The sequence below is a fragment of the Blastomyces gilchristii genome (assembly GCF_000003855.2).
Source record: "Blastomyces gilchristii SLH14081 genomic scaffold supercont1.10, whole genome shotgun sequence".
Classification (NCBI taxonomy): Eukaryota; Fungi; Ascomycota; class Eurotiomycetes; order Onygenales; family Ajellomycetaceae; genus Blastomyces; species Blastomyces gilchristii.
In genome coordinates, this window is record NW_003101673.1 from 1,166,988 (window position 1) to 1,181,220 (window position 14,233).

Below are 14,233 nucleotides of genomic sequence, written 5' to 3' on the forward strand. Positions count from 1 at the left end.
GGCGCTGGGGAGTGACATCAGCGCTGGCGGGCATTCTGCGGGCGGAACATGTTGTATTTATTGTATTTATTTACCTATGATATATGTATGATATATTATATGGATATGGGCTGCATTTTCCTTGACTTCTCCCAACCACAATAAAAAGGAATATCCCAAAGCTCTCGAAACGAAATATAGCTAGCTAGCAATCTAAGCTCATCTCTTTTGCTCTCTCAATTGCTCTATAACTCACACGCAACTCTACTGCTCTCTACCATACCTTGCCACATCACACTATTGCTATTTAACAGCGCTTTGCTGCACAATAACGGAGAAAAGCCATTGGGATTGTAATACGATATTATTAGCCTTTGGGGAAATCAGGAAATAATCCACCCCCCGGCCTGCTTTTTGTGAGTAATGACCCTTCCTCCCTATCGGGCAAATCAAACGCCCTCCCTTCCTTGGGACTATATATATATAGCTAACCCCATGGCCCACTAGATATATACTTTCAATTCAGACAATTCAACTTACCTTCCTCGCTTATATACATCTATCACTACTAAATTCAAACACTTGTCAAAATCAGCAGAGCCAAACCAAACCAAACCAAATCAAGCCACCAAAAAGACAGCAATCATGACTCGCGGAAACGTCGGTATCTACAAAGTCTTCTACAAAGGCGACAACGATGACTTCCTCGTCTTCATCGACGATGTGCAGGCGCTGAAGAAGTGGAAATCGGACAGCTCGACCCCGATGGCGCAGGTCGTGAGTGGGTTTCAGGTGTTTATTACGCATCGGTATGTTCGGATTTCGTTTTTCGGATTTTCGTTTTTCGTTATCACTATCCCCGCTTTGGATCCCTGCTTGTTTATGTTATTGAGTAGGATGTTATTGTTTCTTTGGCTGCCGTTGAGAAATTCCATTTCACTGATTACTGACTGACGCTGGCCCCCCTTCTTGTGTGTTAATAGACAAGGCGCCCAGGGCATCCATGACGTTGCCAGCAATGCCATTCTGCACGCTGAGTTCGGGACGGAGGATAAGGTTGCGTGCATCAAGAAGATCTTGGAGGCGGGTGAGGTGCAGGAGTCGGAGGTATGATATATACTTGCACTATCTTTCTTTCTTTCTCTATCACTCGTTTTCTCTCTCTCTCTCTCTCTCTCCCTCTTACTACCTATCCGTTTGAGGGTACAAAAAGAGGGGAAACCCAAGAAACGAACATGGAATTGAGAAGAAAACTAACATGTGGGACATTCAAATCTATTAGAATCCCCAACGTTTCGGATCAAAGAATGACTCCATGGGTCCACGCGTTAACCACTAGTGGGTAATGGTTTTGGGAGAAAAAAAAATTCACTTCGCCCTTCAAATCTGGAAGAGTAACACAGACAAAGACCAGATTCACCGTGGGTTAAATAAATAAGAGAATTCGACGAGATTGGAGAGTGGAAGGGGACTTTTTTGACTCCATTCTCGGGCTAGCTGTGTTATGATATAATTTGTTTAGCTTTTTTTCTTCCCTTTTTTCATGAAGCGTTATGTGTATGTATAAAAATTATATATATTATGAAGAAATTAAATGGATTTGATTGAAGCCTAGTTAAACGAGCGGGGTGGCGGGGAGGCGGGATGGCACTTTCAGGCCTTTTCCCATTCCCTCCCCGGCCCACTGCCCTTGATAAGGTCCATACCATGTCTGTTTCTGTGATCGTACATACATGCATACAATTTCGTTCAGCGGATTCGTTGTTTTTAACAAGAATAATGACTTGGTTTCGTATCTGTACATCCCTGGTTAGAAATGGAGTTGTAGATGTATTTGTACGCAGCGTAGGTAGGATGAGGACGGCAGGGCATTTCAAACAACATCAGGGCTCTAGACAGTTTTGTGTTAAGTTCAATCATTGACGTGATTTAGTTGCAATCATCATGTTCGGCAGCGCAAGCAATGCCCAGGGGCGTGGTGAATCATGATAGTCAACATAGTCAACATAGTCAACATAGTCAACATAACAACAACTTTTTTTGAAGGCCAAAGCACCTAGAGACGAGTGAACGGCGGTTGGGTGGAAGAATGAGGCAAGATCGTATTCAAACGAAATTAAATTCAATAAGTTCGAAAAAAATTACAACGGCATGGTATTCTCCATGTTAGGAATGGCTCACGGTCGAGCGAGATATGATGGATGATGGATGGGGGAGGTCTTTCATGAAAAACAGGGGTATTAGAGAATTAATTCCGCTTTCCACTACTCAAGGTTTCTTGGATCTTTTCACCGATCATGTCGCCAACTTTTCCCATAACCTTATCAGCCATAGATTCTAAATGAAGTGAAATAGAGTCAGTCAGTAAATATACAAGAAAGCATTATTCAGTAAGAGGAGAACACCGGCAAAAAAGGATGTGTGCGTGAGGATATGAAAAAGTAGAGTTCCGAACTGTGTCTTCATTAACCTACTTGAACCCCTTCTAAATTCAGTACTCACCCTTCTTCTCTCCAGAGCCACTCCTATCTCCATATTTATTAGAGGACTTCGACCCATAAGTATCGTTGTCATCATCGTCACGCTTGCCGGAGCCGTAGGTAGAGCTCTTGTTTCGATCGGAAGAACCGTAGGAGTTGTCATCACGACGGTTAGTGTTGGACCCATAAGTACTGGTAGTAGTAGTAGTAGTAGTATAGTCATCGTCGCGCTTGGTGGAGCCATAGGTAGAGCTCTTGTTTCGATCAGAGGAGCTGTAAGACTTGTCATCATCACGACGGTTGGTGGACGACCCGTACGAGGAGCTGCTCTTCTTGTTCAGGTTATCGGAGCCATATGAATCGCTTCCCTTGCCCGTATTTCTGGAGGGTCCGTAGGAATCATTGTCATCCCGTTTGCTGCTGTTATAGCTGCTATTGTTATTATTGCTTCCGCTATTCCCAGTGGAGCCGTAGGAGCTCTTGTTTTTATCGGAAGAGCCGTAGGAATCATTATCGCTCCGCTTGTTGCTGCCGTAGCTATCATTTTTGTTTCCAGAGGAGCCGTGGGAGCTCTTGTTTTTATCCGAAGAGCCGTAAGAATCGTTTCCTCCAGTACGCGTAGAGGAGCCATACGAATCGTTGCGGTTGCTGGATCCATGGCTGTCGCTGCCAGCGCCAGCTCGGCCGGAGGAGCCATAGGAGGACTCGTTGCCGCGGTTGCTGGATCCGTATGTGTCATTGCCACCAGTTCGGCCGGTAGAGCCGTAGGAGTCGTTGCCCTTGTTGGAGCTGTAAGAGTCGGTGCCCCCGGTGCGGTTAGAAGAGACGTGAGAGTCATTGTCGTCACGTTTGTTAGAGCCATATGTGTCAGTTCGGCCCGAAGAGCTGTACGAATCGTTGCCCCCAGTGCGGTCGGAGGACCCATATGAATCATTGTCACGCCGGGTGCTGCTGCTGTTGTTGTTGCCCCCGGAGCCATAGGAGCCGGTTACACCGGACCGACCTGATGAGCCGTAGGAATCGTCATTATCCCTGCGGTTGGAGGAGTTATTGCTATCCTCATCACGACGGGAAGTAGACTGGTTGGTGTTAGTGAACGGTGACATTCTACTGCTAGAAAAGTATCCAATTGGAATTTCAAAGGATTGGCCGGCAGGGAACATGATATTGTGATCTTACTCCGCCGTGGCCGCTGTTTCCATGGGCCTTGACGGATTGTAAGAGGGTTGGACTGCGGGAACCAAACGGGTGCAGGATGTATCACTCACGTAGCTTCCACTGCTGTTGTTGTAAGACATTTTGAAGGGAGTCGAAGGCGAGAAATAGAGTAAATGTGAAATAACTGAATTGAAAATAGAATCAATTGAAGCTGAGAAGATTTTAAACACTTTGTATGCTAGAAAATGCGTTGAAGGAATATAAGAAGACGCAGACGGAGCCGAAAGACAAACGTGGCTGAAGCAGATATTTATCCTTTTCCCAGGATAACACACTCGATCCGCTGCTGAGGGGTAACCCATTGACACAAGCAGCATCACGGAAATCGCTCCTACAATTATCGCCACCAGCTAGCAAGCAGCTGGCGTTCAAGGAGGGGCATTATTCAACATGGCTAGCTGAATCTCACTAACATCATGCCCAGTTGCAGCGACCTTCTGCATGAAAACGACGGCCGAAAATATGCAAGATGAAGCCCACGATCTCAGTCCCGCTTGGTAGCGGGATCTGAATGGCCACACCTGGTGTAAACACTGTAAACACAGCCCAGGAAACCTGGAATTGCAGTTTGAAGGACTCCAGCTAGCGAAGCCAACAGCTCAAAGACTTCATAACACTGGGGCTCCGCTTGATAAATGGCCCAATTGAGAGACTTGATCTCAATCACGCTGGGCAGGCCCGCTAGGATCGATGGTCTAGCCCGCAGCGGAGGAAGTTGGCCCCAAGGGCTAAGGCAGGACGCGCCTTCAAGAGCAACTTGTGTTGCAGCAAAATGCGGGCTTCAAGTTGGAGTGAGGGTCAACTGTCAGCGCAAAAGCGTAAGCTGTGGTGGTGAGCTCATGATTGTCGTTCCTGTCGCTGAAGCGTAGCAATTGTACTCTGTATTGTAGGCGGTGATGTAGGTGTAGGTGTTGGTTTGCGCGCCCCCGGTGGAGTTTTTGATATCAAAGTCCAAAGTCCCAAGCCATTCTCCACTCAATCCTCACTAGCGGTGGCTATAGGATTTTCACCAGCCTCAGCTAGGGGCAATTCCAGGCGAACAGCAAGACGGCAAAGGACATGAGGAACGCGTTGCGTTGACTAGTAATAACCATCGCGCGGGTGGCCATAACTGTGACAAAGGTGGGACAACAAGATGTCCAATTAATTATGTGTGGTCTTTTCAATCTCCGTCCAATGCCTCCCGCTGAAGAGCTGATGGAATTGGGGTTCTGTGTTGCCGTTCCCCGATTCCCTAGAGTATATAACTAGGTGGTCGGTCATTTTGTTAGGCCCTATATATAATAATAATGTCCCAAGAACTCTCTGTCTTTTATATGACTCGCTCTCTCAGCCCAAGGGAGAATGCTCAATATAAAACGCTTCGCAACCTTCATGAGATTCTGACTCTGACATACATAGATCTCGCGGTTTTATCTCTAAGTAATATATTACTTGAGAACAACTACTTTTTTCATATACTCTTCTTGAGTTTCAAAAGCATGTGTAAAGTTATTACTTAACTAGTTAATTCAGAAGCGGTCTAGATTCCTTAAATTATCCAGAAGCTAGAAGTTTAAAAAAAACTAATGTGAATATTCATTTCTTTTCTTGACACCTCTCTATGCTTTTTGTCTTCAAAGAAAGATGAGCATCTCAACTCAATATTACCCTTGAAAACCATTATTGTCAAGTTCAACCTCTCAAAATGGCACAAAATCAGATAAATAGAAAGAAATGGTGGTAATTTTGACAAAAAAAAAAAAAAAAAAAAAAAAATTGCGTGAGATTTCAGGTTTCATCCATGTCCACCGAAACAATACCAAGATGTACCAAGCTGTCAACATGGTGAATTTGGAATACCAGAGCAAATCCTCCCCCCTTTCCTTACTTTCGCTCTTAAGATATGACACGGGGCCAGCTTTATGCAGTTCCTGTTGCTGCAACCTTTGTAACTTAGCCTCAAACAGCTGCGACTCCTTAATGGAGATGGAGACACGCCTCAAATGCTGAGAGAACATAAAATCGATAAATTGAATCTCTGTGTGGTTAGGTTCATCGATCTTGTGGTGATGTCTCTTTTCTTAAAAGAGTCCGTTGTATTTGAATGAAAACGAAGGGAGGCTGCGGGTAAATATAATAGCAAGAACAAAGCACTCGGGGGCTCAAAAGAGTTATTTTGTGGATGGTCACATAGGATCATTCCTCATATCTAGGTGCATCGCTTAAAAGCATCAATGGAAGAAGAGTGTTTGCGCATGTGCACGTGAATAAAGAGTAAGTACAGTACATTTTCCTTTTGCCCTTGCCTCGATGTCGTGAATCAGAGCATGCTGAGAAAAGGGGGAAATGGGAGGAGACGAAAACCGCCCGATGGCTACATATATCCAGCCGTGGTCCCTAAATCTTGGACAAACCTGAGTTGGACTCAAATCCTTCCGGTGAAAGTTTGGCAGGGCAAAAGTCAGATAATACATGAGCACCATGACTTAAGATGTAGAGGAAAGATTAGATATCGACTTCAATATTTACGAAAAAAGACATGATAGATACGAACGTCGTCCCAAACCAGTCCCTGAATCGTAGCTAGCTTTTTTTGAGATTGGGGGATTGAAGAACAAGGAAGACAACAGCAAATAAAAGCAATGGATATAGAGCTGAAAGGTATTAGAGTAGATAGAGACATATATGCGTGTGTACTGAGAAAGGAGATGGAGCGCTCGCATAACAACATGACTCGAGGAAAAGAAAAACGTCCATATAGACAACACAAGTAGCTCTTAAAATATAAGTAGCTTTCGTATTAGCGTGATCTGGTTGGCGGTCATTTTCATATTTAACAGCAAGGTTCACGTACCAAGTGGACAGCAAAACGGGCAAAATTGAGCAGATCAGAAATGCTCCTTCCAAAACTTGAACCGGACTTCATTAGTGGCACAGTCATGGGCGGCCTTCTTGATCAACTTAGCTGCCGGATTGGGCCCACAAAAGTAGACACCGATATCCGTCCGCAATGAAGCGTCTAATCCGGACATATAAGTTTGATCAATCAGGCCGTTCCGTAGAGCTGTGAAAAATCTCGTAAAGTCTGGTCGGCCGAATTTGGTTCCTGTCCGCAATTCTGTGAGTGGATCTATGTCGTGACCGACGGAGTTGAGGTAGATATTGGCGGCGGTATCTTGGTCAAATCGTTGTGTGAGGTAGGTGTGGATACGCAAGAACTCTTGACCATCGCCGGCCTCTGCTGCTGATTGGGCTTCCAGCGACGAAAGGAGAGCATGGAACCACTCGAAGGAACTAGTATCCTTGCAAACCCAGATGAATTCGACACGGCGAAGACGCGTTGGTGGATTTGGTGACGCTCGTAGATGCCATATATTCTTAAGGATTGAAGCCCATGGGGTAACGCCAATACCTGTTCCGATGAGAATAGCGATCTCATTGTTGAAAACGTCTTCTGCGGGGGCTCCGTAAGGTCCATCAATTCGAATGCTAGGCATTGTTTGTCCGTTTTGCATGGCAATTTCGTACATGCCCAGTGGGTCAAGGCCATCAATGTCCTTTGCTTGTTGTGGGCCACAACCTAAACGGTTACCCAATTGTTTTGTCCAGTCTCCAACCTGCCGTATGTGAATGCTAACGTAAGGGTCAAATGGACAGGACGTGATTGTAAAGGGATGCCATTGCGCCCTTGAGACATCTGGAACATTTATGAAGAGCCACTGGCCGGCCTTGTAGCGAAAGCTGGGCTTGTAAATTTGGATTTCCATGGCATCTTTTGCGAAAAAAAAGAAGTTATTAAACTTGCTAGCCAGAGTTCTCGGGAGCATACACATACCGTAAGGATGCCTAACGACTTTCGTAATTTCTGTAGGTTTCGCTGCTCGAATTTCTCGGTAAAGCCGTTCAAAGAGGTAAATACCTCCACCCCAGAGCTCCCATCTCCAACCTTCGTAACCGATGCAGTGATCCCAAAAGTCCTTTCCCGCAAGCGGCGAAATTGGGTCAACTGTATCTCTGACGAAGCAACCTGTAGCATGCGTGTACAGCCCCAACATAAATGGAATAAATAGATGGTGGGTATACCAAAAAGTCTCGAAAGCCTGTTGTCGAATTCGGTGATGTGCGGTCGTGTACATTAACAGCATGCACAGAAGCATGATATGGCCGGTAATCCCACCAGCCTGAGTGTAATGAATCTGAACAGCAGTCTCGGGACGAACTTGAGACTTCTCGACATTGAAAAAGCTGCAGCATCTGTTAGTCACTTTGACCATATCAAAAAAACGCGAAGCCATAACTACAAACGTACTTCACATAATGAGCAGTCGTATGCACAATAGAAAAGAAAAGTAAAGAATATGCCACCTGGCGATGGAACCACTGGGATTCATCCAAAGGAATCCAGCGAATCTTCGGCCGCACCCATCTCAGGAGTGTCCGGCACATGGGCAACAGGATCAAGGCGCCGTCAATCGAGAGCACCAAGCCGGCACCACGAGAGATCCATACCGAAAACCCCAGCGTATTCAGGGGTGCCAGACGAGGGTCAGCAGCTTGTTTCCACCTGTTTTTACTCGATCAGAATAAAACATCCACAGACACCCGCCTCATTGATAGGATAGGATAAACTTACCATCCAAAAGCAAACATGCCTATCTGCAATCCATGGAACAGGAAATAGAAGAGGATCTTCGAGCTACTGAAATTCGATTTCCACCACGCCGAATTCATGGTTGCGAAATAGTCACTGATCTTAGTATCCACAATGAGGTATTTAGGGGTTTGAAATATAGTAAAATAAACACCGTGAAAACTGCGAGAAACTGCTAAAAGTCGGGTATTAAGTAAGATATAGCAATAAAACAGGAGGAATGACGACCAGCGGTTCCTGAGAGAAGAAGAAGCTCAGATCCAAGGGCAATCAATGCCTTCTGGAAAGAGTAGCCAGAATAGTCACAACCAAGCGAAGGAATCCGCACCGAAAAAGATAACGATGACAAGGAGAAAAGAAAGAGGGCAGGAAGCCGTGGGAAAAAGGAAGAGATGAAGGTAACGGAGGTAGTCCTGTAGTCTTAACGGCGGGTCTCCGAATGCTAATGGTGCCGAAATATTAAACTATAATGTCACAGACCATGATCTCACTTCTCGGGAGTCTCTCCCCTAGAACCACCTTGAATGCTCCCAGAACCGGCACTCCTGTTCACTCCCGTTCCTCCTACACCGGTCTAGCTCAGAAATTTGTTGAATCCGGTTTGCTGCACTATCCATGTATCCACACTGACGATTCGCTCGATGCACCCACCACCGTATATCGATATCAAAAGTTTTTCTTAGCTTCCCCCTCTCCCGCCCATTATACACTTTCCGGGGAGCAACTTATGGCAGAATGACTTATGGCAGAATGACCAAATTGAGAAAGAGATGACAATAGCCGATGCCCTTTTTCCCGCGCTGGTGATTTTGTAACTATCCAGTGGCGCAAGTTGGGGAAATGATGGGCAGGAATCGTGGCTCGTTTAGGAAGCAAGACAAGACTAAGGAGATCGGAAACGAAGAAAATCGACGATAGTGCGGTTTGAGAAGCGTAGGAGATGCAGCTCGAGCTGTCGCAGGATAGAAATTTGTGATTTATGCCTTGTCTATATAGGATGGTGGATCGTGGGCCCGGTTTCTGAAGCACTGATGAGACGACCACAAGCGCGCCTGAGAACCGGGAGTGAAGTCGACCCAACTTCCTCGCTCGCTTATTCCGACTGGGCAAACGGGACCTTGCACCAACTCTTTCCAGCTATAATGCGCTATTGTTATTAAAACTGCTGTTGTTCGTGTTGGTTGTGTGCTGAGGTTGTTGCCGTTGAGGTTGGCCGTGGTTGTATTTGTCTGGGTGTGGTTGCAATGCGGCTCTTTTGTTTCCCAAATCAGCCAACGGTAGTGCCAAATAACTATCCAAACGCGAGGATTCCACGAGATCCTGCAGTTGTATCCTGGTGCAACGATTGGATATGGCAGCAAGGAATTTTCTGTGCAGATAATTACCGCCCGTCAAGAGCTGCTGGGAATCTGTAAGACTGCTAGGGCTCAAGATTGTAGGTCTGGCGGTATATGGAAGAAAGCTCAGTGTATCAGCAGAGGAGACGATGGGAGAGTAATCAAGTGACAAAATTGATACAATTCAGTATGTGCATTTGATGGCCTTAGCTGGTGGATTTAATATGATGGTATCCTTATATCTACGAATGAATATTAACTACTGCCCTAGGTCTCTCTCTCATCGTCCCCCCCAATTCAACGCTGTATGGGTCGTTGCCCAGCAATCAGATTGCTACCTCACTATCACATCTTGTTGGAGATGCGCTATTCTTTAATTTAACACCAAGGCTTGAAATCTCGCTCGTCCCCGCCAATGGTCCGGATGTAAACTGCTCAGAGTACTCCGTCTCGCTATTATTAGCTTAAAAGTGTAAGTGAAGCTGCCCTCATATCTAATCTAAACTCCGAGAGAAAGCCGGGCTTGGGCGCTAACTCTATATATCCACACCCAGGGACTGGTCCCTCGTGGCCTGGTAGGGACTTATGGCGGTAATGTGGAAGGGTCTATCCGTTCCATCGGCACACATTTCTTTCCTTTGAGGCTATTGGTAAGTTAAATAAAAGAAATGTGCACCATGATTTAACTTGTGTGTGCGAGAACTTCCTGTTGGAGTTCCATCTTGGAAGTATTTAATCAGGGACAGTCGTCGTCCAGTGCGCGCCCTTGGCCAAAAGCGCGGGGATTCCACTGCAAAAGAGTCCCACCACATTGCCAAGGCGCTTACTTGAGTTGCTTTCGGGTTCAGCCTATCATATGCATTCTGCAAGCGCTCAATGACATTCGGCTCACTTGGCATTTTTTCTTCTTTTTATTGAACCGACGGAGACCAGGCCAATAATTGCTTCTCCAACTTCAAGGGGTGGGGCCGGAGAGCCCATCCTGGACAGTCCACCACCACCGAAAGGCTCATTGGGAAAAAAGAACTACCCGTAAGGGTTGTGTTGCTTGGGCTATTTTTAGGCTTTTTTCTGAGAGTTGAAACCACAGCATCATTAATCCAAGCCACCCCCGAGGTTGCGTGGTTCTGGAAATCTCAAAAGGGAGTTGAATGGACCCTTGAGATCTTGCGAACTGTGGCACAGCCAAGCGATTCGATGTCGCCGACTTTAAAGGGGAAGAAGATAGAATCCGAAATAAATCTCGCTGCGCGCCAATTGTCCTCGCACGGAAGGCCCATATCGAGTCTAGCTAACATATGGAGCACAAGTGATCATGCAGGACTGTGAGTAGAACTCTCGATTATTAGTAGGTTCCGCTCTGTTGTGCGGGGTGGTCTCTTGCGGTCAGTTGTACTCCGTAGACACTTACTATTAGTTACCATCGATTGCTAGTATGTTAAATTTAAGTTTAGGTTGGCGGGATGGAACCCGTCGAGGTCAACGGGCAATACGATGTAGAATCTCGGAGCTACGAGCAAACAGGGTAATTTGCAAGTACGTCCGATGCTGTGCTTGGAGTGAGATTAGGACCTGTTTTCTGGAGTAGTTAGCTGACTTCTGAATGGCGATAGAAATAACGGACTGCCGTTGTAATGCACCTGCAAATATCCAAGATGTTGGGAGTGATTTTCCGCCGTTGACTGTCGCAGCGAGGATTTGGTTACTAAACTTTTCCTAATCATTTGACCTCATCACAACTACTCCGCGCGTGTCTCTCCGTATTCAAGACACTTTCGCTCTTTTATCTCATATCTGCTCATTAATAAACATTTTAACAACTCAACTGATCGACATCTCCTCACTCATCTCTAATGGCGGTACGGAGTAGAGTCGCTCAGTGATAACAATAATTAGCCCCAATGATCGTGGGATTTATCACGAGAAAGTAGCAAACTTTCAAATCAGGTCCCATACTTTGGCCCTTGGATTAACTAACTCCACACTGATTGGATCCATAACAGTCCGTTAGCCAGAAAGCGGAGAGAAGTGCGAGGAGCCTTATGCAGCATGATGCACAAATTCCACCGTTCTCTCTACTGCGTCGGTTTCTGGCCTGCTAGGCAGTGCTAGCCAGCGACATTAGCCTGGGGCTAAGTGGGTCCGCCAGGCAAGGCGGGAGCTCCAGTTTCCCCATTGGCCATCGCCAGTTGGTGTCGTCTCGTCAGGATCACACCAACTTCAAGTATCACAAACCCCCGCTCTTGCTTCATCATTGTGCGTTCCACCATCCCAGAAGGACTCAAGAGCTTTGGCCCTTGGCACTGCCAATGAAGCCTGACCTGTCAGGTTCCTTGTTCGCAGCTAGCCCCTTTGTGAAGCCGAATTACCTGGCGTCGTGAGCAGAAGCACAAAACGATGATCATATTGGGCGGGAGTTGAGTCAAAGATGAAATCATTTCAAATAAACTAATGGTGCGGGTTGGTGGGTGTGGGAGTCATTCTAAGGGCAATTATTTTCTCCCATTTTCATTAATAATGCTCTAATTTCTGGACTCGCCACGGGACTCTCTCACCAAGCAACCGGAATTCAACCAGCTTCACAATCCATGCGCCACGGGAAGCCAGCGGCAGCGAATCGCATCGTTGGAGGCTTTTGAGAGGGGTGTCTGCTCACCCAGCGCCTCCAAACCCGGCGCATATTCACCTTCATATTCACCAACTATTCCCGCCTTTTGAGGTAACAGATCCTCCACACCCACCCAGCCATCATACCCATGCAGATAAACGTTGACGTTGACCGCTCTACATAATAATCATAATTCAAACAACCCATTCGCTTTCTATCCTCAGATAATAGAAAATATTTAATGTATGTATCCCGTGTTGCCCTTCGGCCTTCCTCTGTCCTCTAAACCACAAAAGTTACTAATTTGCGCTCCCAGAATCTGTAACAATTCCCAAACAACCTCTCCTGGAGACGCCTCTACGATTAGTTTATGCGCATTCGACACTGTACAAGTATCGCATAGCTATAAGCTTCCCGCATCCATTGTCACAGGCCAAAACAAGCCGATCACTGAAGCCAAAAAAGACTCATTTCCCGTCTGAAAATTGCTCCAACTTATCCAAAAACCCCCCTTTGCCGTCTCTACCGCCAAAGCGCAGTACTTAAGCTTTTTTTTTTTTTTTTTTTGGGTTATTATCCATCCTACATTATCCGCCGAAGCGCCCTCTTCCCCTCCCCTCATGTCTTGTCGATAGCCGTGAGGGAAACAGCATCGCTTCGCGAACGCTATTTTACCTCGACCGATACTCGTTAGGAAGACCTGAGCCTAAAAGTTTTATATATATCCTCCTGTCTTTCGCTGGTCGAAAGGGCCTTTTTTTTTTTTTTTTTTTTTTTCCCGCAGATTGTGCGGTCCTATTTGTATGAACTTCGAACCGTTCAAGCTGAGGGAAGCCAGTTCTTCTTCCACCATATAGTTCAAGAGAAAGACAGGACGCAATAGGATATATTAACGATGGGAAAGCTGATCAAGAATCATTGGGCTCGCCTGATCATTCTGACGGCAGCGGCACGTATGTGTTAGACTCTCCCCTGGCACCCTTGAAAATGTCATTTACGACCCTATATTCCTGTCACTGATAATGTTATTTCTTATTTTCCAGACCAATGCGCCGCCGGAGTGCACGGCTTCTTCTGGCCCAAGGTCTTTTGGGACTTCCTAACGAAGAATCTCGACGGCGCCGTAAAACCCGTTCCTGTCCTGCAAATTCTCAACTTGTTGTTCGGACTCTTATGCCTAGCCTGGGAATGGCCGCTGAAACCCCTCGCCGGAACTGCGATGCACCGTAGCATTGAGATACGATTGCTGGTATTTCCCATCAGTACGCTATGTGCGATATTGCTATATCAGGGGACCAATTCTGCACTTTATTACCTGATCGGAATGGTTGTGTATTTCTGGGCGTATAGTGAGGGAGAGGTGAGTGATTTTATTTCCACAATATTTCCTACCAGCTTGCTGGTATACGTGCATTTACTAACTTTATTATCATTTTAGGTTGTCTGCGCTGAGCCATGGACACTGCCCAGGAGAATAAGGCCCGGCCAGCCGAAAGTGTAAGACAAAGGCAAAGCCCATAAGGCACATCAGCGCTTTGATTCCCGTCCATGGACTTGTCGACTTGGCTCCTCTTATCCAGCGAGCCAGCGAGGATGATAAAGAGCTGTGTTTCAACAGAAAACTTCACTTCCATCCGATTTTAGATATATACCCGATTTTAGATCTATACCCGATTTTAGATCTATACCCGTTTGTCATACATACTCTGTATATAGATCCCTTTCCAACCTGTCTCCCACAGGTCGTATATATGTATTTATCATATTTTTCATGTGTTATATGTTATTGTTCAAGCATTTACAGCGTTGCTTTCTGGTCTTTTTTGTTTACCCACTGCCTATTCTCTCGAACCTGCCTTGGCAAAGTTTTGGCGGTTTCATGGCGTTTCTGGCAGGACGTCATCCTATATATGTATGTATGTATGAGGACTATCTAGGTGGTGGTTATTGCTTGCCATTCCGCCATTGGTTCGATTGT

At 46.0% G+C, this 14,233-nt stretch overlaps 4 protein-coding genes across 6 annotated transcripts; 2 read left to right on the plus strand and 2 right to left on the minus strand.

Moving 5' to 3' along the window:
* Positions 1-59: 59 nt before the first annotated feature.
* On the plus strand, positions 60-2,054 carry BDBG_05228 (uncharacterized protein). Its single transcript, XM_002624413.2, has 4 exons — positions 60-395; positions 487-788; positions 963-1,086; positions 1,262-2,054. The coding sequence occupies exons 2-4, from the start codon at positions 625-627 to the stop codon at positions 1,316-1,318; spliced, it is 345 nt and encodes a 114-aa protein (XP_002624459.1). The 5' UTR covers positions 60-395; positions 487-624; the 3' UTR covers positions 1,319-2,054.
* Positions 1,260-5,100, minus strand: BDBG_05229 (mold-specific protein). Of its 3 annotated transcripts, none has more exons than XM_031722042.1 (4): positions 3,728-5,100; positions 2,482-3,538; positions 1,713-2,316; positions 1,260-1,476 (listed from the first exon to the last, which is right to left on the minus strand). In XM_031722042.1, the coding sequence occupies exons 1-3, from the start codon at positions 3,992-3,994 to the stop codon at positions 2,228-2,230; spliced, it is 1,413 nt and encodes a 470-aa protein (XP_031578831.1). In that variant the 5' UTR covers positions 3,995-5,100; the 3' UTR covers positions 1,260-1,476; positions 1,713-2,227. The 3 variants fall into 3 exon arrangements, with proteins under 3 accessions (XP_031578831.1, XP_031578832.1, XP_002624460.2); XM_031722043.1 differs by having other exon boundaries at positions 1,686-2,316; positions 2,454-3,538; positions 3,728-4,688; XM_002624414.2 differs by lacking the exon at positions 1,260-1,476 and having other exon boundaries at positions 1,551-2,316.
* A 134-nt stretch (positions 5,101-5,234) lies between these two features.
* BDBG_05230 (NADPH oxidase) lies at positions 5,235-11,718 on the minus strand. The gene is made up of 4 exons (XM_031722044.1): positions 8,293-11,718; positions 7,969-8,223; positions 7,495-7,904; positions 5,235-7,431 (listed from the first exon to the last, which is right to left on the minus strand). Exons 1-4 carry the CDS (start codon positions 8,388-8,390, stop codon positions 6,548-6,550), a joined length of 1,647 nt encoding a protein of 548 aa, XP_031578833.1. The 5' UTR covers positions 8,391-11,718; the 3' UTR covers positions 5,235-6,547.
* Positions 11,719-13,150: 1,432 nt separating this feature from the next.
* On the plus strand, positions 13,151-13,756 carry BDBG_05232 (PRO41 protein; the record flags this gene model as incomplete). The annotated part of the gene is made up of 3 exons (XM_031722045.1): positions 13,151-13,214; positions 13,299-13,615; positions 13,694-13,756. The coding sequence occupies 3 exons, from the start codon at positions 13,151-13,153 to the stop codon at positions 13,754-13,756; spliced, it is 444 nt and encodes a 147-aa protein (XP_031578834.1).
* Positions 13,757-14,233: the final 477 nt, after the last annotated feature.

Coding starts and splice junctions, on each gene's coding strand:
- BDBG_05228 (XM_002624413.2), top strand. CDS start 625: ATGACTCGCGGAAACGTCGGTATCTACAAAGTCTTCTACAAAGGCGAC. Junction 789..962: donor CAGGTGTTTATTACGCATCG/GTATGTTCGGAT, acceptor GTGTGTTAATAG/ACAAGGCGCCCAGGGCATCC. Junction 1,087..1,261: donor GTGAGGTGCAGGAGTCGGAG/GTATGATATATA, acceptor CAAATCTATTAG/AATCCCCAACGTTTCGGATC.
- BDBG_05229 (XM_031722042.1), bottom strand. CDS start 3,994: ATGCTGCTTGTGTCAATGGGTTACCCCTCAGCAGCGGATCGAGTGTGT. Junction 3,539..3,727: donor ACAACAGCAGTGGAAGCTAC/GTGAGTGATACA, acceptor AACACCAACCAG/TCTACTTCCCGTCGTGATGA. Junction 2,317..2,481: donor TGGCTCTGGAGAGAAGAAGG/GTGAGTACTGAA, acceptor CACTTCATTTAG/AATCTATGGCTGATAAGGTT.
- BDBG_05230 (XM_031722044.1), bottom strand. CDS start 8,390: ATGAATTCGGCGTGGTGGAAATCGAATTTCAGTAGCTCGAAGATCCTC. Junction 8,224..8,292: donor GGCATGTTTGCTTTTGGATG/GTAAGTTTATCC, acceptor GAGTAAAAACAG/GTGGAAACAAGCTGCTGACC. Junction 7,905..7,968: donor ACGACTGCTCATTATGTGAA/GTACGTTTGTAG, acceptor CAGATGCTGCAG/CTTTTTCAATGTCGAGAAGT.